This window comes from Pempheris klunzingeri, chromosome 16, assembly GCF_042242105.1.
Source record: "Pempheris klunzingeri isolate RE-2024b chromosome 16, fPemKlu1.hap1, whole genome shotgun sequence".
Taxonomy (NCBI): Eukaryota; Metazoa; Chordata; class Actinopteri; order Acropomatiformes; family Pempheridae; genus Pempheris; species Pempheris klunzingeri.
This window is the reverse complement of record NC_092027.1, coordinates 1,687,406-1,713,668: the sequence shown is the minus strand read 5'-3', so window position 1 is coordinate 1,713,668 and position 26,263 is coordinate 1,687,406. Positions and strand designations below refer to the sequence as shown.

The 26,263-nt window shown below is 42.6% G+C and overlaps 1 protein-coding gene across 1 annotated transcript in view; it reads left to right on the top strand.

Moving 5' to 3' along the window:
* Positions 1-16,929: 16,929 nt before the first annotated feature.
* Positions 16,930-26,263, top strand: part of LOC139215464 (tenascin-like) — a 39,964-nt gene continuing 30,630 nt past the window's right edge. Inside the window, exons 1-4 of the mRNA XM_070846435.1 lie at positions 16,930-17,100; positions 18,063-18,120; positions 18,434-18,652; positions 23,584-24,579. Of these exons, the coding sequence (XP_070702536.1) occupies positions 16,966-17,100; positions 18,063-18,120; positions 18,434-18,652; positions 23,584-24,579 (1,408 nt within the window). The 5' untranslated portion in view covers positions 16,930-16,965. The remainder of the gene's footprint in view (positions 17,101-18,062; positions 18,121-18,433; positions 18,653-23,583; positions 24,580-26,263) is intronic.

The following is a 26,263-nucleotide window of genomic DNA, read 5'->3' as shown; positions in this document are numbered from 1 at the left end:
CAACCTATAATTCGTCAATACAACTTCAGGAACGATGCTTTAGCTTTCTGCTGCAAAAAAAGTCCTGCAAAAGTCTTTTATAGGTTTTATTTCAAATTGATTTAAACAGGAACATGCTAACAACACGCTCCACGACTGGGGGGCAGTTAGTTGGTTTATTAGCAGCGAGACTCGTAAAGCCTGTGCACTTCCCCCCCCCCCCCCCCCCCCCCCCCCCACCCCCCACCACGAATGAGGGGCGTTTTCACTGCATTTCGTGCCACTCGTAACATAATTCAACTCCGTCATCACACATGCACACAACCCGAGAACGACGTCTTAGATTTCTGCTGCAAAAAGACTGAATCCTCTGAAACAATTCACCAAAAACAGAGTTTAAAACGAGGTTAAGTGACTTTAGATTGATAGATGTTGGACATTAGAGCCAGTTAAGGCCCCAGATTTTGTTTTTGTCACTTTTTTATGTTGTAATTCTGTAATTTTGATTGTTTGTTTTGCACTAATATAAGAATAATTACTAGCACTCAGCAGCTCCAGCTCCTCTGATGTTTTCATCTTTAATACAAACTACTAATTAAATTCTGCATCCATGAATGAAACTTTTAAAAATCTCTTTCCCCTTCTGTCCTCTCTCTCTCTCTCTCTCTCTCTCTCTCTCTCGTCCAGGTTTCTGTCATTCAGCCTTTTATGAGATGAGGGGCCGGGAGCTCCATATGGTGAAGGAGCGACGGAGAGCAGGAGGAGGAGGAAAAGAAAAAGGTGGGCAGAAATTTCTGTCTGTCTTGTAAAATCTGCCCCCACGTCCGTCTCTTTGCCCCCGCCTCTCTCTGAGGGACGATAGCTGTGTTGTTTCTTGATGTTCTTCCAGTGTCAGTCAGTCTTTCTTTCTCTTTCTCGGTGAGATCGACAAACCAGAGCTTCGAGGCCGCGAACGTACGAGGCAACGACCAAATATAAGGAAAACACTGTCAAATCCAGGCTGTAGAGCTGGAGACAGACGAAAGGATGCAGCTGAAATTCATAATATGAGGAAACCTGAAGCTGCTGTTTGTGTGGAGCATGTTTAAGGGTTAGAGACCAAAGACGCCTCTTTATAAAACTCAATTTATTCTGATAAACAAACAGGAAAAAGCAGAAAACCTCCATGTTATTTTTACTCCAGGGGAGTTTTAACCGTGGAGTAAAACCACACTCAGTTTACCGTATAACTTGGCTGGAAAACAAAGAGAAACTTGGTGTTATTTCAGCTGCCTGCTCCAGATCGAAGCTTAGCTTAGGGTGCTGCAGCTTTACGCTAGCAGTGATCACTTCAGGGACGGTTCATTGAAATCAGCAGGTTGTGACCACAGACTGTTTAATGAAAAGAGCTTTAATAAAGGTGTGTTTCAGTCTGCCATTAAAGTCCGGATGGCAAACAAACTATTTTCCAGTCAAACGCAGAAACGACTGAGCTCCTAACCGTCGCCTCAGATAGCGAAGCCTCCATCGCTCAAAGCTTAGAAATCCTATTTATGTTTGTCTTTTCATGTATTTAACTACTTTTTGCTCCTGTGAAGCACTTTATTCTGTGTCAGACTAAATAAACCTACCAGTATATGCACACAGCCTGCTTTTCTCAGAGCTTTCAAACATATTACATGCTCTTCATCATCGTTTTAGGTGAACGTGTTGGTGCTTTGGTCAGATGTCGTGTGATAAGTGCACAGGTAAAGCTTCTACACACTCTATTTCCACACCACAACACAGATAACTGGGTGGAAACAAGAATTTACAACATCACACATTGAATTATTCCAGCCTGACGAGGATTTGTGCTTTATTTTACGAGCAAACAATCTTTATTGAACGTGTTTCCAGCAGCAGCTGCAGCCTGAAACGTGACGTGACGTTCTGTGTTTGTTCAGAGGTTCGTGTGAAGCGTCGGACATCCGTGCTGCAGCCTTCTTACATGTGTTTGTGTGTTTATTTTGGAAAGGTGTTAAAGGTGTGACCGTGCACGTCCCATAAAGCTGACACAGGATTCCTGACTGTCGTTGTCAAACCGACAGTTTTACGGTCGGACGGCGGTGACCCGTTACACCGGGGCGAATTCCTTCCAGGAGCCCCGAAGCTTCTCGCCGTCGCCACCTGGAAGACGTAAAGATCAGGTCGTCAGTGCTCACACCAACACATCACGGGCCTTTAATGCAAACGCACACATGCTGACGGACTGAACACGTTTCTGCTTTTAAGGAAAATACATCAGCGAACCTAAAACTGACTCTCATTTAGTTTTGACTTGAGCTAAACTGAGACCAAACCAAAATTCACGTTACCATGAAGACTAAGCACCGAAGAACACGAGTGGTTTTCACATCGAGCCGACAAATAACTTCTTATACCTCAGAGGACTCTTACGTCAGTGTGTTCCCGTTCTTTCATTGTGGTCCCGACTCGTCTTTGTCCCAACGCTAATGTCTATAAAGTGATCGGACATACTGGGAAAGCCCGAACTGAAGTCCTGCAGGGCTCGTCTGAGTGTTTAGCCTGGCCGAGTAGTTGACTCGCTCATATTTTGTTGATTTTGTCATGTTGCCTTGATCTTTATGCTTCTAATAGATATTCTCAGGACAAATAAAAGTTTGTTCATGGTAGTAAATGTATTATTTAACTCAGTCAGTACTTATACTTCAGAACTGACAGCATGTATATTTGTCTATTTTCATATTTAATAGTTATCTATACATCAATTCATCCATTATCTGAACCTCTTATCCTTCAGGGTCCCAGCTGACACTGGTTAGAGCACTGGAAATCCATATTCAATTAAGAAACTAAATTAGCAGGAGAGTTTAAGTTAAGAAGAACCTGGTGAATGAGTTACTTGCAACCTGGTGTATGTTGGGTAGAAGATATTTTGTGTTTAATGTGCTCTGCCTTTTATATTTATATTATATATTTATTATTCTAATCAAACCATCATCTTTTCCTGAACCTAACCAAGTAGTTCTGATGCCTAAACCTAAACCAAACTGACCGACTGAACACAGAAAACTGAAATATAATTTATTTGTTAAAATAAATGGATATAATCACTGTTGCTCTCTTTATAAAACCCACTTCACCCTCGTTTATTAATCTGTTTATTAAACCACGGTGCACGCAGACACTGTAAAGTAGAGCAGGTGGCCGACGCGTGTGATTCAAACATCCTCTCGTGCCTTTTAAACTCCCGTGGTGGGACCTTCAGGGTGTCAGTCAGCAGCCTTAACACGCCATCAGGTGAGAGAGGCTTGGCAGGTAGAGCTCATGAGTTATAAATGTTTCTGAGAGCTGATTTTCCCTTTGCGTGTTCTTTTCTGTGGAGGAGGGGGGGGGGCAGGCGTGCAGCCAGACAGACGGACAGGTCCTGCCGGGCCTGTTGTACACGGGCTGCACACACTAATGAAAACCTGATCCCTCCTGAGGTAACGCTGCAGTCACTCGTCTCTAATAGATTCTCAGTCTGGACGGTCGCGGTGTTTCACAGCAGGGGACCCTCACGTACAGAGAGGTGTGTGTGTGTCGTACAGAAGATGTTCACACGATTAATCTCCGTTCAAAGGTCCACTTACTAGATTTTTTTAGCTTAAATGTTCAATGATACCGACCTATGAGAAGTGTCTCAGAGTCTCTGGCACATTGCTTTTGTTATTTTCCTCCAGGACGCCGATGAAGAGGCTGGGACGTCAGAGGAGTCGACCACGGAGCGAGATCAGTAGGCTCTCTCTTAACCTGGATCACCTGGTAACTCATGCTGCAAACTTAACCCGGTCTGGACCACTTAACCTGGTCTGGACCAGGATAAGGTCAGAGTTTTACCCTGAAAACGTCTTCTGGCAGCAGTCTGGTGTTGCTGAGTGTTTTTCTTCTGGCTGATTATTCGATTTGCTCAGATTAAGTTGATATTAAACTGACGCTGGAGCTTCTAACAGGATCAAACGGGCTGCGTTTCTTCTTCTGTCGGCTGTTAAACGTTCTTGGATGTGTTTCCTACTGAAGTATTAACACGTGCTGACAGATGATCCACTGCAGGTCTTCCTCATCATCCTCACTCTGACAGGATGATGAAGGCTGAGCGGCTACAGGCCTCTGAGGATCAGGTGTTTAGGGAACTATCACAGTTAATATTCAGTCATTAAAATCCATTTAGCTCTACAATGTGCAGCTATTCTTGTGTTGTTAACAGTTTCTATATCTTATATATCTATATCATGACGACTCATTCCAGCACGCTGCAGATTTATTTGTTTTCCGTCTTTGCTGAGTTCAGTGATTTTATGCTGAAAAGGAGTCAAATGAGGCGTCAAACGCTCCTAAGCTAAGAAAACAGACGGCCTCCCTCAAAAACCAAAACATGGAAACAGTTCAAATCACTTCTGGAGGGTTCACAGATATTTAGTTTATGTTTCTACATTCAGAATTATGTTTTATGTCTTTATTCAGTCACATTTAATCAAAAAACATGTCTGGTTTCAGTGTTTTTGGTCCAGTTTGAAGCAGAACGGCTCGTCCGTCTGCACACGTCGTCTGATTTGATGTGTTGTTTGACAGATTGATGGATTTCAGCCAGCGAAGCATCTAAAAACTAAACAGTAGAAGGTGAAGAGTGTCACAGCTGCATGTGTTCCCTGTGCTGTTTGTCCTCTTTCCTCCCCCGTAGCTCCACCCAGGTCTCCCACACCTGACGAATGAGGTCCACCTGGCCCAGGTGAGGAGGACGATGAAGGCTCCAGGCTCCGGTTGGCCTCTGGTTTGTGGTGTTTTCTTTGATCGTCTTTATAAATCCTGTGGTTTGGGTCTTTTTAAAAGTGCTGTTGGAGCCTTGTGGTCTGACAGGATTCAGCAGCTTCCTTCAGTTTTGGTCTTTTCTGACCAACACGTTTAAGATATTTAAAACTTCTGGCTGCAGTCCGGTTTAGCTGCAACCTCAGTGCAGCTGTAAATCCCACCGGGAGCTTTTAAGGAGCGTTATTTCTCCTGCTGATCAGTGTTCCTGCTCAGGTTTATCTGGTTTGGTCGTTAAACTGATGTTGGAGCTTCTAACAGGATCAAACAGGCTGCGTTTCTTCTTCTGCTGCTTTAAATGTGTTTCTAACAGGATCAAACAGGCCGCGTTTCTTCTTCTGCTGCTGCTTTAAATGTGTTTCTAACAGGATCAAACAGGCTGCGTTTCTTCTTCTGCTGCTTTAAATGTGTTTCTTGGATGTACTTCCTGCTTTGTTGTGCTGCAGCTAAAGTCACAGTCAGAGTGTTTCTCCATCCCAGATGAACCTCTGGTCGTCCATGGTGTTAAAAACCCTCTGACCGGCTGACGTCTGGCCTGCTGCCCCCCCATTAGAGAATAATACTGATGTGCTGCTGGAATATACCACTGACAGTCTGCACGAGGGCTTTTATTTTGAAAACTGAGCAGATTCTCTTTGCTGTTTGTCTGTCTGTCAGCCTCATCTGCTCACTTATCTTTTGCGTAGCGGAGCGCCGAGACGCTTCTGGTGGGATTTGACCATCACTCAGGTTTTTATTGTGAAATGAGGTATTCAGGTTCAGCTGTTCCTCGTCCAACTAAAGATCAGCTCACTCACAGCCAGAAAACAAGGCCATCAGACTGATTATGTCTTTATTGTGCTGTTTGCTCCAGGATTGATCTCCAGAAGTTTCGATCAGCCGTCTGTTTCCGAACCATTTGACGGTGCTAAATATCCACCTCGAGTTCTCGGCAGACGGGGAGTCAGTGCTTCCATCTCACAGGACATGATTCAGTTGGTTTAAATGGACAGTTAATGGAAAAGGAAGGAGGAGAGATATCGCTCCTGCAGACCAGCCGGTCGCTGGTTGGATGCTCAGTGAAAGCAAAGAGCCAGGCACGTCACCGGACGCTCGCCAAGACACGCAAAGACTTTACAAGCCTTTACTTCCATCCTCTAATGGCTTTTTCCTCCTCTTCTTCTTCTTCTTCTTTTTCTTCTTCTTCTTCTTTTTCTTTTTTTAACTTTATATCATCTCCTCTTCTCGCTCTAATGACTTGGCTGGTTGTGAACACAGGACCTCTCCTCTCTCCTAATGAACCGTTTCCTCTGTTGTCATAATGACTTCACCTCTTCTGACTCTTTTCCTTTTTAAACTTCTTCACTCGTTCTCCTGATTTTTTCCTTCAAATACACTTACAGATTAGTCTGATTCTTTTCTTCTGTTTTTTTTTTTCTGCGGCACGGTTGGGCAGCAAATTAACTCCTGATGCAAAGTGTGGAAAAAGATGAACAGCACAGTCTGGAGGTCTGAGACACTGACCATGTAGCTGAATTGTTCCCTGTTCGTACAATTAACCTCGTCTGGCCGAGTGCTCTGAATTTTCCTTACTGTCGTTGGTAGAAAAGTTTGATTTCTGCTTAATTGATGTTTAGTGAGGGCCAAACTACCACTTAACTACTTAACCTGCACTCTGGTGGAGGTGACAAACATCAGGCGTCAGTTCGTCTCAGCCTGCAGCCCAGTGATTGTAACGTGATCCTTTGGTACAACTGCACCTGATCACAGTAGGTCCACTAAAAGAGCTTGTTTGATCCACTGACAGACTCAGAGTGTTATTCTAAGTGTGTGACAGCATCATGGAAAGGATCCCTACAGAGAGAGACCTGGAAGATCCTTTTGGTTTAACCTGGAATAGCAGTTATATCGCTTAGTTTAGAGTCACCAGACTCCATAGACAAAAGTAGTAATTTTACATGGTAATTGCTGGTGTACTGATTGGTTTCAGTTTGTGTTGTTGTGTGACTTTGGTGCTTTAAAGGGTTTGTTCTGATCCAGCACAACATGTGTGTAACACAAAATAACACAAACAAACTAACCAGATGAATCAGCAGCAAACCATCAAATGCCGTGTTCTGTGTGGTAAAATCACTGTTTTTGTGAATGTAGTCTGGTGTGTGTGCTGTTTGTGGTTAAACCAAAAGGATCTTCCAGGTCTCTCTCTGTAGGGATCCTTTCCATGATGCTGTCACACACTTACAATAACACTCTGAGCCTGTCAGTGGATCAAACAAGCTCTTTTAGTGGATCTACTGTGATCAGGTGCCCCGAAGGATCACGCTGCTCGTTCTTATTCATCCTTTGGGATCTTGTCTTCTCTTGCAGTCTGTTTCAGTCAACTGAAAATCAAACGGAGGGTGGCCTGTACAGTTTCCTTAAGAGTAAATGAGCTTGACAGGCGATGGCTGATGAATGCTACAACCTCCCACCTGACACACACACACACACACACACACACACACACACACACACACACTCGTTCAGTCCGTGCATGTGAAGTTTGTGGCTGATTTTCTAAATTTGGCCGACGCGCTCTGACTCACACAGCATCCATCAAAAGCAGAGAGGTCTGACTGCGCCACTAATGGGACTCTGAGGATCAGCTCTGGGACTGAAACAATAATACCAACAATAGGACGAACAGTCATTTAGCGGTGATGAGGAGAGGAGGGGAACACAGTTTTAACATCTGTGTGCTGGACGGAGGGGGACGGACTAGATCTGAAGAATCTCTAAATACAGAGTGGTGGAGGAAGAATTCACATCCTTTATTAAAGTTTTTAATATCTTTTAAACATAAATGTGTGTGAAAACACGCCGTTTAGATTTGGCTCCCTTAATAACCTGTTGATCATGTGACCTCTTTCATATGTTTTTAAAACATATATGTGTGTATGTATATATACAAGTATGAACCTGAGAATGAGAATAAAATGGGGTCTTTTTAGTAAAAGTACCTCCACACACTGTAAAATATGGTTAAAAAGTAAAAGGTCCTGCATTGAAAATGTTATTTAAGTAAAAGTATGTGAGTATAATCAGGAAAATGTAAAAAACAAAAAAATTGTTAAATATTAAATTTGACCAAAATATTGAGTCATATTAAGTGAAACAAAGCAAAGAGATCGCAGTTAAAGAAAGAGAAAATTAAATATAACATATACAGAAAAACAAACTTATATACACAAAAAGAAACATTAAATACACAAGTAATAATTATAAAGAAACAACAGGATGGGATGGAAACATATTGCACAGTTGTCTCTGGATTGGTTGAGTAATAAAGTGCAGGACAGTAAGAAGAATAAAAGGAAAAGGTTTTAACTAATAATTAATTTAATGTGCAAGTGTATAAAAGTTAAATTATGGTTGATTTCATAAATAAAAATAACAATAATTATGGAAATTAATCCACTGACAGCTGGGAACTTCCACTGTGAGTGTTACAGATTAGATTTCTCTGTTTCCTGCCCAGATAATATGTGTTTTACATATTTGCACACATTATTTAAGCAGAAACTGTGATCAGTGTAACAACTAAACCATCATCAGAAACCAGAAGGTTTGTGGGTCAGAAATAAATAAATGACAGAACAATCAAGACAAAGGTGTCAACTTTAACTAGAACTATGACATCCACGTTTCTCTGTTCTTATTTCTTTTTGTTTTAAGCTCCCACGGACTCGACTCGACAAAAACACACGTGGTGTAATTAGCCTCCGCTGCGTCGTGCATGTGTTCCAGCTTCCAGAGGCATCTCAGTCATGTCAGGACTCCCTCAGAGACCATGAAGGTCCTGCGGGGGGCAAACCGAAGCCTTCTGAGCTCGGTGGTTAAAGCTTGTAGGCTTTAATATGAAGATCAGGCTGATTTTTTTTCCACAAAATGTGATTAAAACAATAAATGTTCCTTTTCTTTTTCATCTCAACAGATTTAAAACCTGCTCTGCTGTCTTTACTGCCCCCGCAGACGACAGTAAGGGTGAAAATGTGGGTTTTGAAAGGCTTGAAATTAACATAAACCTCTTAAATTTTGTATTTAATATAATTAAGACTCACAAATATAAAAACATCCTCATGAAGGACAGAAATATTTTTATTATTAGGATTATTAATCAGGTTTACATTAATTTATATTCACATTAATTCATCTGTAAACTTGATGCACTTCTATATTCCAGTTTTCTGTGGCAGGTTGGTTAAGTTTAGGAAAAGATGACGTTTAAAATAAATAAAAAATAAATTAAATAAATAAAAAGTCAAATACAAATTAAAAAAAAGCACCTTACACATAAAATAAATGGTGTATATAGTGTAAAATATAATATATAATAATATATAAGTATCTACTCAGAGGAGTTCCTGTATTTTCACATGCATGTTTGTTTTTATTGCAAAATTGGTCTTAAATCTGATTAAACCGTCATTTTAAAGTCTTTAAAAGCTTTAAATTAAACTCGCTGATACATTTAGATGCCTTGAGCAGCTTTATTTCATTTTTTTTTAATGTATAATCATATTTATCTGTTGTCTTCTGTTGAATAAAGAGAGAAAAAATAAGTTCTTCACACTTAAAGTTCACGAAACATGAGAACAAAACTGAATTCAGGATAAATTAATAAAAATAAAAGTCTCTCCGCAGCTGGACGGACACTTTTAGATTTAAACAACAATAATCGTTCATAATTTTATTACTAATCAGTCATTTTTGCTAAAATGCTCCACACAGATAATTTACCGATAATAACTTTAAATAACATGAGGTACAGTCTCGTGTCAATCGTGCCAATTAAATATTGTTTCCTATTTTTAATGTATATAAAGATTATTATTGTCATATTGTTGTTGTTATTATGCTCATTTTTAATGATAATGTTAACATCATATTTCCACCCCGCCACATAACTGCACGCTTCACACATTTACCCTCCAGGATCAATAACCAAACATCTAATCTAATCTAATCTAATCTGATCTCTACCACCACAGATAGATTCTTATTTTTCCCTTGTGTCACTTTGTTTTTGTAACATAATTTTAACAATAAAAACCATAAAAGACACTCTTCGGCCAGTCTGAGCTCCAGGAGGCGCTGTAGAGCCTCTGTAGCAGCTAAAAATCATATTTAAGAAGCGTAATCAATATCCTCAGTTCAGCAGGTGACCGATCAGAGCTGAGCCACAGAACTGCTGTTTAAATCTGACCTGATTTATTCTGTAATGATAATAGTGATGAACTCTTGAGGGTTCGTTTCTGAGCTCGTAAAGTGTTAAAAGTTCAAAGTAAGACAGGACAATTAAATGTTGTTTGACAGAAACTTAATCAGCGACTCTATTGATGATCGATTAGTCGATCAGATTGTCAGCAGAGCGTCCTGGAGTGATGCTGACTGATGACAAAACCACCTGGAAACATCGACTTTAGCTTTTAAGGGAAATGTTTTCTGACGTTTGACAGACTGAACAACTGATCAAGAAAATTAATTGTTAGATTAATCGGAAAAAAGGGTAAAGAAATATAGAGAAAAATAAAAAAAATGTTTAAAAAAAATAGATATATGTAGGAAATATAAAGAAGAAAATAAAAACAAAAATTTAAAAAATAGATATATGTATATATATATATAAAAGATATAAAGAAAAATACAACAAAAAAATGTAAAAACAAATAGATATATATATATATATATTTAAAATATATAAAGAATAAATATGAAGAAAAAGTAAGTTACCGCCCTGAATGTGTTTAGTTTTAAATCTTTTTATTTTTATGTCATTTCAAAGAAAAATGTCTCCCAACATAAAGTCTGTTATTTTACATAAACACGTGGATTTAAGAACATTATTCTTCCAACTTATACCAGTGACCTCAATGTAAGTATTAAATATTCTTATTTAAGGCTAAAAACTAAAACTCTTAAACCTTCCTGGTGGAGGGACACATATTTCATGTCTGCTGTCTGTAGTTTGTCTCGCCCCGACCGACCGAAGCTGCTTCACTTGACCTCTGAACTCTGCCTTTGATCATCAGACAGCTCGGCCTTTTCAATTCGATTCGCTCGCTCTCGGCAAGACAGAGTTTTACTAGAAAGCTTCTTCCTCTGAGCAGAAACGGCCCGTCCATCATCCAGGACACGAGAACAGTCAACGTTCAATCAATCAACAACTTTTTCGGTGAATCTGCTGATCAGAAAATGGCAGTTTGACGATGAAACACACTTGCTGTTCTCTCACTGGAGCAGCAGCAGGTTTAACGGGACTAAAACTTGTTAACGAGAGCAAAGATAAAGATAAAATTCATCTTTGGGGTTTTGGCGCAAACGTTCAGTGCAGAGTTTGTTGAGGATTTAAATAAAATGGTCAAAAAATAAAATATTTTTTCAAGCCTGGGGACAAAAACACGATTAAAATATCTTGTTAAACTTGAACATGTGAGTTAATTCACCATTAATGATAAAAAAAAACAAGCACCACTTAAGGATGTGGACATTATGCATATTTAAAATATTCCTATACCTATACCTATATACCTATATACCTATATATATATATATATATATATATATATATATATATATATATATATATATATACACACACACACACACACCTATATATATATATATATATATATATATATATATATATATATATATATATATATATATATATATATATATATATATATATATATATATATATATATATATATATTCCTATACCTATACCCTATATAGGTATAGGTATAGGTATATATATGAATATACATATCCTGCTGTTTGAGGTGAGAGTTCAGCCTGACATCTGCAGGAAGGAGTCGCCTGTTTGAGAAATAAAAAACTGCTGAAGAGCCCTTTAAGATTTGTTTTGGTTGTGTTGGACACTGTTTCCATCATGGAAACTGGATGCCTGATTGTCGTAGTTTTAATTGATCTTTAAACAATAACTCTTTATTTTAGAATTCAAGTCAATCTCTTAAGTGATCTTTGTGCATCCTGTGGCCCCCGATTCTTGGAGAGCGCATCATGCAGTGCCCTCTAGGGTGAACTTTGGTGGAGAAAACATAATTCAGTGTCTTTCCAGTGGAGAAAACATGATGCAGAGTCCTCTGGGGTGACCTTTTAGGGTAGAAAACTTGATGCAGTGCCTTCTAACGTGCCCTTCCAGTGGAGAAAACATAACTCAGTGTCTTTCCTAGTGGATAAAACGTGATGCAGTGCCCTTCCAGTGGAGAAAATGAAATGCAGTGCCCTCTAGGGTGCCCCTCTAGTGGAGAAAATATAATTCTGTGTCTTTCCAGTGTAGAAAACATGATGCAGAGTCCTCTAACGTGCCCTCCATGTGTAGAAAACATGATGCAGAGTCCTCTAACGTGCCCTCCATGTGTAGAAAACATGATGCAGAGTCCTCTAACGTGCCCGTCCAGTGGAGAAAACATGATGCAGTGCCCTCTTGCAGTGGAGAAAACATGACGCAGTGCCCTCTACGGTGCCCTACATGCTGCTGAACCCCGTTGGCCTCTGTGTGCCTTTTGAATGGTTAAATATGTTTAATTCCCCGTGTGTTTTATTACAGGAGTGAGATAGTTGCAGTAAATCTGAGTCACATAATAAAACAACTTTAATCTTTTCTCATTTTCTTTTTGTCCACCACTGGTGCATCTTCCTCTGGAGGTCTGCGGTCCATCCCTGACGTCCCTGAACAACGGCGGTCAGGCGTCTGCTCGTGTGAAATCAGATCCCGGAGCTGCTTCACTGACAGCGAATGGAGAGCAGGTTTGTCAGCAGAGCATCAAAATCTGAGCAACAAACAAAAAGAGTCAGAGAAAGAGAGAGAGAGAGGGGGGAGGACACAGTGGACCGTCTCTCTAACGTCATGGAGAGTCCAGCAGAGGACAGAGACCGCTTCTAAACACATCAGGATTTTAGGCCCCCGCGTTCCCTTAAAAACATCTAAAAATTCAGATGTTTTCCATCGCAAACCCGCCCAGCAGGGACCTGTAAAGCACATAGAATTACATCAGAGAGAAAGAGAGGAGGAGGAGAGGAGGAGGGAGAGAGAGAGGGAGGGAGAGGGAGAGGGAGACAGAGAGGAGGAGAGGGAGGAAAAATTCTTCAAGTATGAGAAAATTTTACTGCTCTCCTCCCCTCTCTTTCATTCTTTCTTTCTTTTTTTCCTCCTCTCTCCCTCCCTCTCTCTCTCTCTCTCTCTCCCTCTCTCTCTCCCTCCCTCCCTCCCTCCCTCTGTCCTTCTGGTCCTGCTGGTCAGTCAATGAGACGTTCACAGTCGGACACAAACACTCGCAGACTCTTCTGGACCAGCTGAGGCGGAGAAGCATCGCAGCTCTCGAGCAGGTAAGATGCTTCTTCATTCGTTTCATTCATAATCATAGAAGAGATTTTGAGATGATTTTTTATTGACGTCATGAACATCAGGCAGGACTTTAATTTGATTTAAGATAAAGAGGGAATCGTGATTTTGTTCCAAACTTCTGTCTGATCATAATCTGAATCAATCAAACCAGGATGAACATTTTTCACTCTTTTCTCATATTTTAAAGACCAAATAATCACTTCGATGGCCGATATGATGATAACATGAAACCATAAACTGAATAATTCAACAGGAATGTTTTTAAAAGGTTTATTTTTTCTGCAACAAACAGAAATATCGACTGTTTTTAGTGGCACAGTTTTTGTACAGCTACAGGTCATTTTGTGTTTTATTGAATCAAGACAAGTTAAAGTTCTTGTTTATTTCTGCCTGATTTGAATTAATCAGAACAGAGACAGGACGGATCAGCCCGTCGGCGCAGCAGGACCTGTTTAGGAATGTTTTAGGGATAAAAAGAGGATGCTTTGACTTTGACGTCAGGTGGTTTCAGGAGGCTCCTGATTGCAGGAGGGCGTTTGCTGAAATGTTGATTGTTGCTGCAGCAGAGGAGACAAAAGTTTTCATTTGTGCAAAAACCACAAACTGTGTGAGTGACTGATGATCTTCTGTGTCGATCACGTGACCCCGTAGACGTCCCGTCGTGGTCCTCACAGCGTCTGGTGTGTGTGATACTCGTTAATGATGGCAAACAGGTAATCAAAGCGTTGCCACAAGTCATCGACCTCCATAAAAATAGTGATCTCGACTCAAGGTTCACTGACTAGTTTTTTTATTAGTTGTCAACAACTTTTCCCAGTCAGGAGTTTCCTCTAACTGGATTAAAGCTGCAGAAAACTGTTGAAGGTGAATTCCACAAGTTCTCCACCTCAGCATGTCTCCAGGGGTTTCCAGGGGTTTCCAGGAGTTTCCAGGTGTTTCCAGGGGTTTCCAGGGGTTTCCAGGAGTTTCCAGGTGTTTCCAGGGGTTGTGAACTACTTTTGCATGTGTGATTAAAGCGATATAAAGTCTTTAGTGTCTCCAGACGGAGTTCCAGCATCCAGCATAACACCCCCCCCCCCCCATTCCCCACCCAGCTGTTAGTGGTCTAGGTGCATTGTGGGTAATGTAGGCACGTAGGCATGTGTGGAATAAGATGCCTCTGGTTCTGCTGCATTGATTTTAATCTGTTTTAACAACTTACCAAAGTGCCAGAGGAGTTTAGGAAGTTACATTTTGAATTGTTGTCAGTTTTCAGGTGAAATATTTCACCATCAGAGAGGATTTAATTCCCTCAGACTGGCCTGCTTTTGTTTCTTGTACGTTAAAATCAGAGAAGAAGAAAGACAGCTCTGAATGTATTAGATGTTTCTTGTTTAACTGACAAAAATAAACAGTGCAGTTAAACCTCCATAAATACAAGCGCTCTTAGTAATTAGTAAAAACACACAGCTCCATCTGAGCGCCTCCTGGGATCAATTTCCTACAGTCTGATCGCAGAATCAGCCAGAGCCAAGTTTGGTTATCGAGTGCCAAGTTTGTGTTTGAGCGAGCGCCTCAGAGGGAGCTTGTTTCTGGCTACTGGAGGAAAGTGTTGGGCTGTAGGATGAAAACCAGCAGCAGCAGCAGCAGAGAGAGGAAGTAAAGGTGAAGAGCAAGTGTGAAGCCTTTATGATGCGTTCAGGGAGCTTCTATTCCCTCCTGTGTTTTCTGAGAGGTCGAGCCGCAGCAGCTGGAGCAGCTGGAGCAGCTGTCACCGGCAGGTATTTACAAGCTAATTGTTCCCACTGAAGTCGGTGCAGCAGCCTCTCTGACTGGCTGAGGTCTAGACAAAGATGTCAATTAAACTGCAGATGCTGAACTCTCTTTGAGTCGGGTCAGGAGAAAATAAAACGAGGGCTGTGCGCAGGGAAGAGGTCACATATGATGTGGATGTGTCCAACACTTCAGCTGTGTTAAACAATGAACAATAGTTGGTATTTTCATAGATTCAAGGTGCTAATTCAGAGATATTTATCAATACGTTTTGCTCTCCAGCGGCCGACTGGGTGACGTGATGCTGCTGTTGTGGACTCACAGCTGGTTTCTGCATCCAGAGATCTATGAGTATTAACCAGCTTTGGCCATAAACCTCTCAGGGGAGACACGGCGGTGAGATCACTGAGGGTTTGACTCATATCTGTGGATTCTGTCGGCTACTGTGGAGGAAATGTCTCTCCAAGTTTGATGTTTATCTGTTTCATCTTGTTCTTTTGGTACAGTTTTGTCACCTTTGCACTGAAAACCATATATTTCCATAAATGGTTGACTATAAAATGGAGCAATTACCTTTTTAAAAGAGTTTAAGAAGATTAAGTTTTAAAAAATACCCAATATTAACTCAAGAAAGGGCACAAGCAGCCATTTTGGATTGTTTATTTATCTCCTTTCTTTCTCTATTTGTCTATTTCTTTAATCCTGAAACTTGTTTTTATCTGAACATATGACTATAAAACCACTGAACTGAGATGCATCACCAACTTGTAAAGGGCATTTCTGTAGAGTTCTGCAGGAACAAGTCCTAAAGCCCAGAAATGAGTTCCCTCCCTGACATCAGGTCTGTTGTTCTCACAAAGCTTAAGAGATTTCTGTGTTTTGTTCTGCAACATAAAATACATCATTTTAAAAGGTGAATTCTTGACTTTTCATGCTTTTATGCTTCGTTAAAACGAGGGTTGCTAACAGGTGGCTAAATGAGACCACAGAGTTTGTTGTTACATCTTTCCCATATGTAGGTTTATAGTATTTCTTGATGTTGAAGTCATGTGGTGCAGTTCATTTACAGCCTAACGTTTACTTTGGACAACTGCCTCCACGCTTATTAAATCACAGATAAAGAAAGCTGTTTTTTGGACTTTTCAGTCTCTACACCCTTTGATTTTTGCAGGAAGTAGGACAGTGTGCTGGAGCTTTTCCTCTACGAGAAACTGAAGGTGTGCACGAACCTTTGAGTCAAGTTTTGCACTTCAAAAATCAAGAAAGGAGTTTTGATTTGTGATGATTATCTCGATCCTGAAGAAAAAGTAGTGAAACATGAACTTTTCTTTGATACTAACCTCTGTGTTCATCCCTCTAGTTTGGTCTTGACCTTCTCTATATTGTTTTGAATTGGTGCTGATTGATTATTGAGCCTAGTTTTGGCCCCTTCATGTCTCCTGTGGCCCCTTCAGGGCCAATGCAGCTAAACCAAAGAGAAATGGGGATCAATTTCATGAATCACTCATCATATACGGAGACAAATTAACCAGTTTAATAGTCTGATAGTCTCTCTGTGGCACCGTCCTCGAGGTGTCAGGAGTGTTTATGAACTCCTTCAGACCTAATTACTTTTTCCATTGCGGTTTATTGGCTGCCACGCTACACTGACGGGCCCATAAACAGCTAATGGCCCCATTTCTGCTAATTGTGACCAAAGTGGAGTCTGCTAACACTAAAACTTTAAGGTGGGTTTAAATGTGTGTTGCTGTCTTCGTTCCAGGGGGGAAAATCCCTGGAGTCCAACGGAGAGCTGGGAGGGAAGAAAGCGTCACTGCCATCACCTCTGCAGGGTCTGATTGAAGGAGAGCAGCCGACAGAGATCTCTTCGACCCGCCATCCGAGCGCTGCTAAACTTTAAAAACTTTGCTGGACATCTTGGAAACAATCAGCTCTTCAATCCAAATCCGCCATCTTTCCCATCCCTCGTTTTCCCAAACACCCCGAGGAAGAGCTGTCCTGCTCTGACCTCAGCGATGTTTGCCTTCGTCCCCTCCCTCCTCCTCATCCTCCCTCTGGCTGCTCCGGCACTCCTGACCCCATCAACCTCCCAGGAGCTAGAGGTCAGAGGTCAAAGGACGCCGAGGGACGCCAAGCAGGACTCCATAACGGTGAGTGGACGGGTGGATGACACCAATAACAGACATAGAAGTGATTAGCAGGTTATTTTCTGGATTGATCGACAACATCCATCCCAGTTCTCCTGATGATTAGATCATCTGGACGTTTCCCTTAAACAGGCAGAGGTGGAAGAAGATCTGTAAAGCTGGAGTAGGCAGCTCTATAGAAAGGGAAATAAGAAGGGCAGAATTTGAATTTATTTCGTACACGCAGGAAAACAAAGTTAGCAGCTTCATCCTAAACATGATTATGATCCCCAAACCTGAGAATTACCGTCTCATTTTCTTTTTTTTTTAATAAAACGTTTATTTAACTTGTTACACTTGATTGACTGATAAAGAGCGAACACAAAAAACTACAGAAACACAAACCTCTGAACCAACTAGCTCGTCCAAACCAGCCCTCTATCAACACGTCCTAACATAACATCATTTAAATGAAATAAAATATTGGCTAATTTAAGATTGTTTATCTTGAATATCTTAAATCGGTGATGTAGAAGTGTGCTCACAGGTGTGTCGGTACGCTGTGACATCACTGTTGGGTGTGGTCACAGGTACAATACATCACACCTCCAATAACGCCCACAAACATCCATCAGTAGTGCATCAGTCATCAGAGGAAACACTGCTGACCCTCTGGGGGCCCCCGTCCTTTGGAGCCTCCATCTGGGGCCTTTAGAGCCCCCTAGTGTTTGGAGCCCTGGGCCTTTGGAGTCTTGGACGTTTGGGGTGATGATCCATCCACAGAAGCAGATATATGAGTTTGCAGAATGGGTTTTATTTTAAGTATTCACCCTGTAAATAGTTTTACTCTGATTCTTACCTCATGTTTAAAACCCCAAAGAGTCAGAGGGATCGGTTTTATGCCAAAATTATAACTCTAACCTCTAACCTTTCTTTCCCGCCTGCACAATCACACAGTGAAATACAAAAGGCTGTCCTTGTTACAGGTGGTGATCTCCGAGGGCTGCGCCACTCAGGGGGATTCATCTGATGGCAGCCAGGGAGGTAAAAACCTGAGATCTAAAAAAAAAAAACAACCTGTTGGCTGAACATTTTTACTCTGTTTGACATGGTTCAGCAGAGGAGGAAGTATTTAGATCCTTTACTTAAGTACTTACACCACACAGTGACCATTAGATTATTATTATTAATGCATAGAAGCCAGATTTTGCTGTTGGAGTTGATTGAGAAGGAGCTCATTTCAAACTACTATATATTATTATATTATATATTATATGAACCAAAAAGGAACAAAAGTCTCCAACGTTCGGTTTCCCTCCCAGTTTTAATTCAGCCTGATCATCTCTGTGTTTCTCAGGTAAAGAAATCGACCTGATGCCTGGTTCTCCTCTGGTCCTGACCCATAAGATCAAACTGGTGCCGTCGGGATCTGGATCGGGATCCGGGTCTTGCGGTTGCGAGGCGGACTTCGCTGCCCTGCGGGAGCGTCTGGAGAGGCTGGAGAGGGAAGTGTCGGCCCTCAGGGAGAAATGTGGAGGAGCCGAGGGAGGATGCTGCACCTCCAAGGAGAGCAAAGGTAAAACTGATTTGTGCTCGAAATAACTTATATTGTGCCTCAGGAGGTGGTGGAGACCAAACACAGAGCTAAAAAGGGAGATGATTACACCGGATGAGCGTCAGTGATGAAATCAGTTTGAGTTTGTTTTGAGCTTAACTCTTGTCAGACGGCCGGTTTTTGTTTCTGTCGCTTTGAAAGCACCGTGATGGATGAGGAACAGCTGATCAGCAGTCATCTGTACGATAGCTCCTCAAATAAGGAGGCAGCCGGCTGGAGGGAGGCATGAAGAGAGCTGATATCGATAAGAACAACCTGTTGCTGTTGGCTGGATTGAGTTTGTGACCTGTGTTTTCAGTTTAAAAGGGACAAAACGTGGGAAGAGAGTCGGTACTCTCCATCTTTTACTGCAGTGGTTATGTCTCCAGTCTGATCAGCTGGTGTCTACATGGTTTGTTTACACGATGACGACGACAACAGAAGTGAAGATTTGACGGACTCAGTGTGGACAGAGAGCGTCTGTCAGGAGGTTTTGTTTGAACAACCTGATGAATCATAATGTTGCTTCTGCACATGAGGGGATAAACCTCAGTTGTTTCTGCTGTGGCCAAAAAGATTTAAGAGTTAGCCAGAAAAAAGTCCAGAAAAAACAGGTTTATGTACGAGTTTAACGCTGAAAAAGTCAGGATGAGAAATAACCAAACCTGTTCCAACTTTTGCAGACACTTGTGTGCATGCTCTTAGAAGATTTTAGAAAAATCAGGACCTTTAGGCTCCACAGTGTTTGTGTAAACCAGTGGGAATCAAAATGAGGTCTGGGGGCCCTCAGGGGTCCCATAATTTTCCATCATATCAATCCAAAGTCAACCAAAGTTAATCACTTCAATATACTCACATCTTCTTTGGGGCTTTCCAGTCATCTCAACGGGCCAGAAATCCACAAAATCCACCCCAAAAAAGCACGTCTCAATCTTAAAGTTATAAATAAAATAACCTCAAGTGCGTCATTTCTTCTGTGTCAGCTCGTCTCTAACAAAAACAAGGTTAAATGTAGTTATTAATACCTCTGTATTGAACCCAAATCTGATTCCAGAGGTCGTCCAAAACGTTATCCGAGACAGAGCATGTGAAACGATGATCGTTATCATAGTTTTTAAATCTGAACACAATCATCCTAATCACTATTAGCCATGACGACACACACACACAAGTATGATCTAATGTAATTCCTTTGGTATTAAAACAACATAACAAAACCAGGAGATCCCAGTCTGGACTCACTGTTTCAGTCTGACGGACACGTGTTTGTGTGTTTATAGCAACATGTGCCGTATAAACACTGAACTGAGTTGTCCTTGTTGAAAAATCCTTGTTCTGTAGTTACAGCTGGATTGTTGTCGGGCAAAAAGAGCAAACAAACAAATGAGGAAACAAACCTGCCGAGCCATTTGTTTTCTAAAAGTCTGATCTGAATAGTTTTCTCTCTGTTTTTGATTTAAGAACTTCTGCAGACTCTTAATTTAATTGGAAAAACACAGTGAATTTTTAGACCTGTTTTGCCTGTTTTGATATTCCTTTTGTCCAGGTGGTGGCGCTAGAGGAAAGGTCACAGGGTCACAGGAGTGATAAAAGCCCCGGGGGAGGGAAGATAATTAAAGACCTTAACAGAGACTTGAATTACGCTGCGCTGGAGCTGTAAAACCAGCAGCTAAAGAGCCAGATATTTCCCTCAGGGGGAGGTGGTGGAGACCAAACACAGAGCTAAAAGAGAGAGAATATTAGACTTACATTCATCAGGCGGCACAACCACGACCACAAGTGAGTGATAATGTTGCTCTGCAGATGTGGAAGTAAAGATACCAGCTTCTTATTTATTAGTTTAAGGTGACGTCTTGTTTTTCTAACTTGAAAAAGGGAGAAATTCAGAAATCTATAATGTGAATAACCAAACCTGCACCAACTTTTCAGAAATATTGGACGGCCAGGGATGGTTTTATCTGTCAATAAAGATCAGTTTGAATCAGTTTAGCTCCTAAACTTCCTCTTTAAATCCCAAACAGCAACGTCATAGTATTTTATTCAGCTGGAAAAACAGTGAATTTTTATAACCTCGGCCTGTTTTATGTGTGATTCTGTCCTGATGGTGGTGCAAGAGGAAAAGTCACAGCAAAAACAGACCCGAATCTCATAATCGTGATAGAAGTCCTGGGGAGGGAAGAGAATTAAAGACCTGAACAGAAACTTAAATCTTTAAAAACAGCCGTCAGGTCGTCCTTCGTCTGTGCCTCCTCATCACAGCTGGAAACAGACTCGGCCACAAGCCGTCCAATCGCGTGCACACGTCGTCGTCGTCTCAGCCAATCGCACGAGTTCAGATTGCTTCACTGCTTCTCCTGTTCCACTGACTCATCCTGCACACACACACACACACACACACACATAAAACCTGACCTCCTGCTGCAGAGTCGGCCAACAGATGACACATTTATCAAGTGTTTAGATAGTTTTAGCTTTTATATTTTTATAGGGAGAACACAATCGTATAGTTTCCAATCAGTTTTCTGTCAGATTAATCCACTTATCGTTGCAGCTGATCGTGCTTTGCTTCTGTGTGATGTATCACAGGGAACTGGTAAAAACAAAGGAAACAAACTATTTGATTCTTCTATACTTTAACAAACATTTGAAAATCATGGCCCATCCCTACTTCATTTATAAGAAAAGATCATATTTTACCATCAAACTGTTCTTATATGTGTAAAAATCCTAATGTGGTGAAGTAAAAAGTATAATATCGCCCTCTGAGATGTGATGGAGTGGGGAAAAAAATACTAATTTGTACTTGAGTACAGTATTTAACTGACACATAGATACAGCTGAGTTAAAACAAACACAATATTTCATAATATATCTCACATATTTCAGCAAAATATGAGTGTAGTTCATTAATGCTGACACTCACTGGTGCTTGTTTATGCCAGCTATTTGTATACTTGATGTTTTACATACATTTTGGCACTAAATTAAAGCTGAGACTAACTGTTTGATATCAACATGATGAAACGGCGCTCTGTGGGACAACCAAAACATTCAATCCAACAAAATATTTTAATAAAATACAACAAACTCACAAAATGGTAGCAGAGAGTGACGTAGCTTTAGCTCCAGACTGAGTGTGTGACTGCTGTCAGTTTGAATTATGTTTGACAGATTCATGTGTGACTCCATCACTCACATCCTCCGTCAGAGCGGAGCTGAACTCGGGACTGATCACATTATAAACTGGCAGAGCTCGAAGCATGAGCTAACACTGTGTGTGTGTGTGTGTGTGTGTGTGTGTGTGTGTGTGTGTGTGTTCTCAGCTCTCTGCCCAGTGTGATCTCAGTCTCGACCTCCTCCCAATCCAGCTTCCCTCCACCCTCCTCTCGACAATAACAATACACACACACACACACACACACACACACACACACACACACACACACACACACACACACACACAGGGGGATAATTAGGGTGTTAGACCCTAATTAGGGGGGATTAGACCTCCAACCATCCCTCCTCCCACTGTCCCACATTTCTCTTCAAACCAACCCATCACCCTTCCTCCAACCATCCCTCCATCCCTCTTCCAACCATCCCACCATCCCTCCTCCAACCATCTCTCCTCCAACCATCCCACCATTCTTCCTCCAACCATCCTGCTATCCCTCCTCCAACCATCCCACCATCTCTCCTCCAACCATCCCACCATTCTTCCTCCAACCATCCCACCATCTCTCCTCCAACCATCCTTCCTCCAACCATCTCTCCTCCAACCATCCTTCCTCCAACCATCCCTCCTCCAACCATCCTTCCTCCAACCATCCCTCCTCCAACCATCCCACCATCTCCCCTCCAACCATCCCACCATCTCTCCTCCAACCATCCTTCCTCCAACCATCTCTCCTCCAACCATCCTTCCTCCAACCATCCCTCCTCCAACCATCCTTCCTCCAACCATCCCTCCTCCAACCATCCTTCCTCCAACCATCCCTCCTCCAACCATCCCACCATCTCCCCTCCAACCATCCCACCATCTCTCCTCCAACCATCCTTCCTCCAACCATCCCTCCTCCAACCATCCCACATCTCCCCTCCAACCATCCCACCATCTCTCCTCCAACCATCCCTCCTCCAACCATCTCTCCTCCAACCATCCCACCATATCTCCTCCAACCATCCCTCCTCCAACCATCCCTCCTCCAACCATCTCTCCTCCAACCATCCTTCCTCCAACCATCTCTCCTCCAACCATCCTTCCTCCAACCATCCCTCCTCCAACCATCCTTCCTCCAACCATCCCTCCTCCAACCATCCCACCATCTCCCCTCCAACCATCCCACCATCTCTCCTCCAACCATCCTTCCTCCAACCATCCCTCCTCCAACCATCCCACCATCTCCCCTCCAACCATCCCACCATCTCTCCTCCAACCATCCTTCCTCCAACCATCCCTCCTCCAACCATCCCACATCTCCCCTCCAACCATCCCACCATCTCTCCTCCAACCATCCCTCCTCCAACCATCTCTCCTCCAACCATCCCACCATCTCTCCTCCAACCATCCCTCCTCCAACCATCCCACCAATCCACCATCCCTCCTCCAACCATCCCACCAATCCACCATCTCTCCTCCAACCATCCTTCCTCCCACTGTCCCTCATTTCTCTTCAAACCATCCCATCACCCTTCCTCCAACCATCCTGCTATCCCTCTTCCAACCATCCCACCATCCTCCCTCCAACCATCTCTCCTCCAACCATCCCACCGTCCCATGTGAAGCACTCAGTAAAACAAAATCAGTGAGCAAAAAGCTTCACTCTCATTAAAAAGGCTGCTAAAAAGTGTTCTGTCAGATCGTGGTGTAACCCACCTGCCTCTTCCCATCTCCCCCCCTCCCTCTGCTTCAGGTGCAGGTTGTTCCATCAAACCAGAGACTGACGAGTGTCCCAACGAGTGCAGTGATCAGGGTCGCTGCGTGGACGGCAAGTGTGTCTGCTTCCCTGGTTTTAGTGGACCGGACTGCAGCGAGTCCAACTGTCCCGGAAACTGCAACGACAAGGGAAGGTGTGTGAACGGACAGTGTGTATGCGATCCTGGCTTCACCGGTCCCGACTGCTCACAAAAAGACTGCCCCGACAACTGCAACAACCGGGGCAGGTGTGTGAACGGCAGGTGTGTGTGCAACAGCGGCTTCACGGGTCCCAGCTGCTCGGACGAATCCTGTCCTGGAAACTGCAACAACAAGGGGCGCTGCGTCAACGGACAGTGTGTGTGCAATCCTGGGTTCACCGGCCCGGACTGCTCGAAGAAGGCATGTCCTAACAACTGCAGTGGCCGTGGAAGGTGTGTGAATGGTAAATGTGTGTGCGACAGCGGCTTCACCGGTCCGGACTGCTCTGAGGACTCCTGCCCAGGAAACTGCAGCAACAGGGGGCGCTGTGTAGATGGAGAATGCGTTTGTGATGATGGATTCGGCGGCCCAGATTGCTCAGAGAAAATATGCCCTAATGACTGCTACGACCGCGGCAGGTGTGTGGACGGCGTATGTGTGTGCGACAGCGGCTTCACAGGCGACGACTGCTCTGAGGCCTCCTGCCCAGGAAACTGCAACAACAGGGGGCGCTGCATCAATGGACAGTGCGTTTGCAGCGAGGGATTCACCGGTGCGGACTGCTCTGAGAAAGCCTGCCCCAACAACTGCAGCAACCGCGGGAAGTGTGTGAACGGGAAGTGTGTTTGCGACGTGGGCTTCGCTGGGCCAGACTGCGCCGCCAAAGGCTGCCTCAATAACTGCAACAACAAGGGACGGTGCATCAAAGGGAGGTGTGTCTGCCGGCGTGGGTTCACCGGACCAGACTGCAGCCAATGTGAGACGGGGATGACCGGACCCAACTGTGATACCGGTGAGTCAAAATACTTACATCTTCTTATTCAGATAATGTGTCCAGACACAGATCCACGTTTCATAGTCCACCTGTAAACCAGCATTTCTGCAGAGTTTTAATCTAAAGACAAAAAACAAATTAAGGCATTTGTTAAATTTTGACTGAACCAAAAAGTAGCCGTACAGTACAATCATAGTGAGGAGTGTTACAATCTCTTTGTAAGACACATGCACAATCAAGAACTGTGGACTGTGCTACTAAATGTCTAGTCAAAAGTTTGTAGGACAATGCCGTTGTTAATTATGTATTCCATCTTTTGAGTTGTTGTGACTTATGGTGTCCCGCAAGGTTCAATTCTGGGTCCCATTTTGTTTTTCTTGCACATATGGCACTGAAAGCTGATGCAGGGCTTATGACCAGGTCTTCTAAAGAGTCTCATGTCTTCATGTTGGCTCCACATCTGATTCAGGATCCAATTCAGGATTGTTTTCAGGCTTCGGTTTGATCCCCGGCTCCTCCAGTTTGCGTGTCCTTGAGCAAGACACTGAACCCACAGAACCCCAAACTGCTGTGTGAGTGTGTGGATAACCCCCGAAACCCCTCTGGGCTCATCCGTGTTGTGTTCTGGCTGCGGTCCGGTTTTGGTTCTTCCTCCGTGTGGCTTCATATCCCACCGTGAGCGTCTCAGAAGAGAGTGTTTTCCTGGCCGATTAGTCAACTTGCTCAGATTTTTCTTCTGGTGGGATTTGATGCGTTAACTAGAGCGGACACTGGGTTTGGTGGGTTTCCACCTTAAGTAGTTTACTGGGAGTTTGGCCATCGGTGTATGAACAGTGTGCGAATGGGGTGAAGGTTGAAAAGACTAAAAAGACACTAAATTAAACCTTAAAACTCAACCTGTTGGACTTTAAACAGAGATCTAAACTTTTTTCTCAGTCTCACTGTTGGAGCCATTTTTACCTAAATGTAATTATTATTGGTCGTTAATTGTATGCACGTGTTTATTTATTGAGTTATTTGATAAAAGTGAAATAGCCCTAGACTAATAGGTTGTTTTTATAGTCAAAGTTTAACTTAATCGCACACTGTTTGCTCGCTGCACGTCTGAATATCATTAATAGAGTGAAACTTCATATGATGCAGCATAACAAAGAGAGAAGAAAGATTTTGTTTGGAGACAAAGAGACTAAAGTGAGTCTGAAACTATAATAATAGAATATTTTAGAATATAAGCCATGAAACTCTTTTTATGTCTGTAATTTATTTGCTGCTGTTTAACTTAACCTCTTTACTTACTTGACTTATCATCACAGGTTGGGGGAGGGGGGTATCATTGACCTCAGGGAGAACAGGACAGGTGTTCGGTTTGTTCGTAGTAACTTTGATGCTTAGATGCTTTGCTCTTCTCTCTTAATAACTTAATAACATCATGGGTCCAACCAGAGTCTGTCGTTTCTGGAACACTTGTTTTTAGATTTTCTTCTTCCTCCTCTTCTTCTTCTTCCTCTTCCTCCTTCTCCTCTTCTTCTTCTTTTTCTTCCTCTTCCTCTCCTTCCTCCTCCTCTTCCTCCCTTTCTTCCTCTTCCTCCTCCTCTTCTTCTTCCTACTCCTCTTCTTCTTTTTCTTCCTCTTCTCCCTCCTCCTCTTCTTCTTCTTCCTCTTCCTCCTTCTCCTCTTCTTCTTTTTCTTCCTCTTCCTCTCC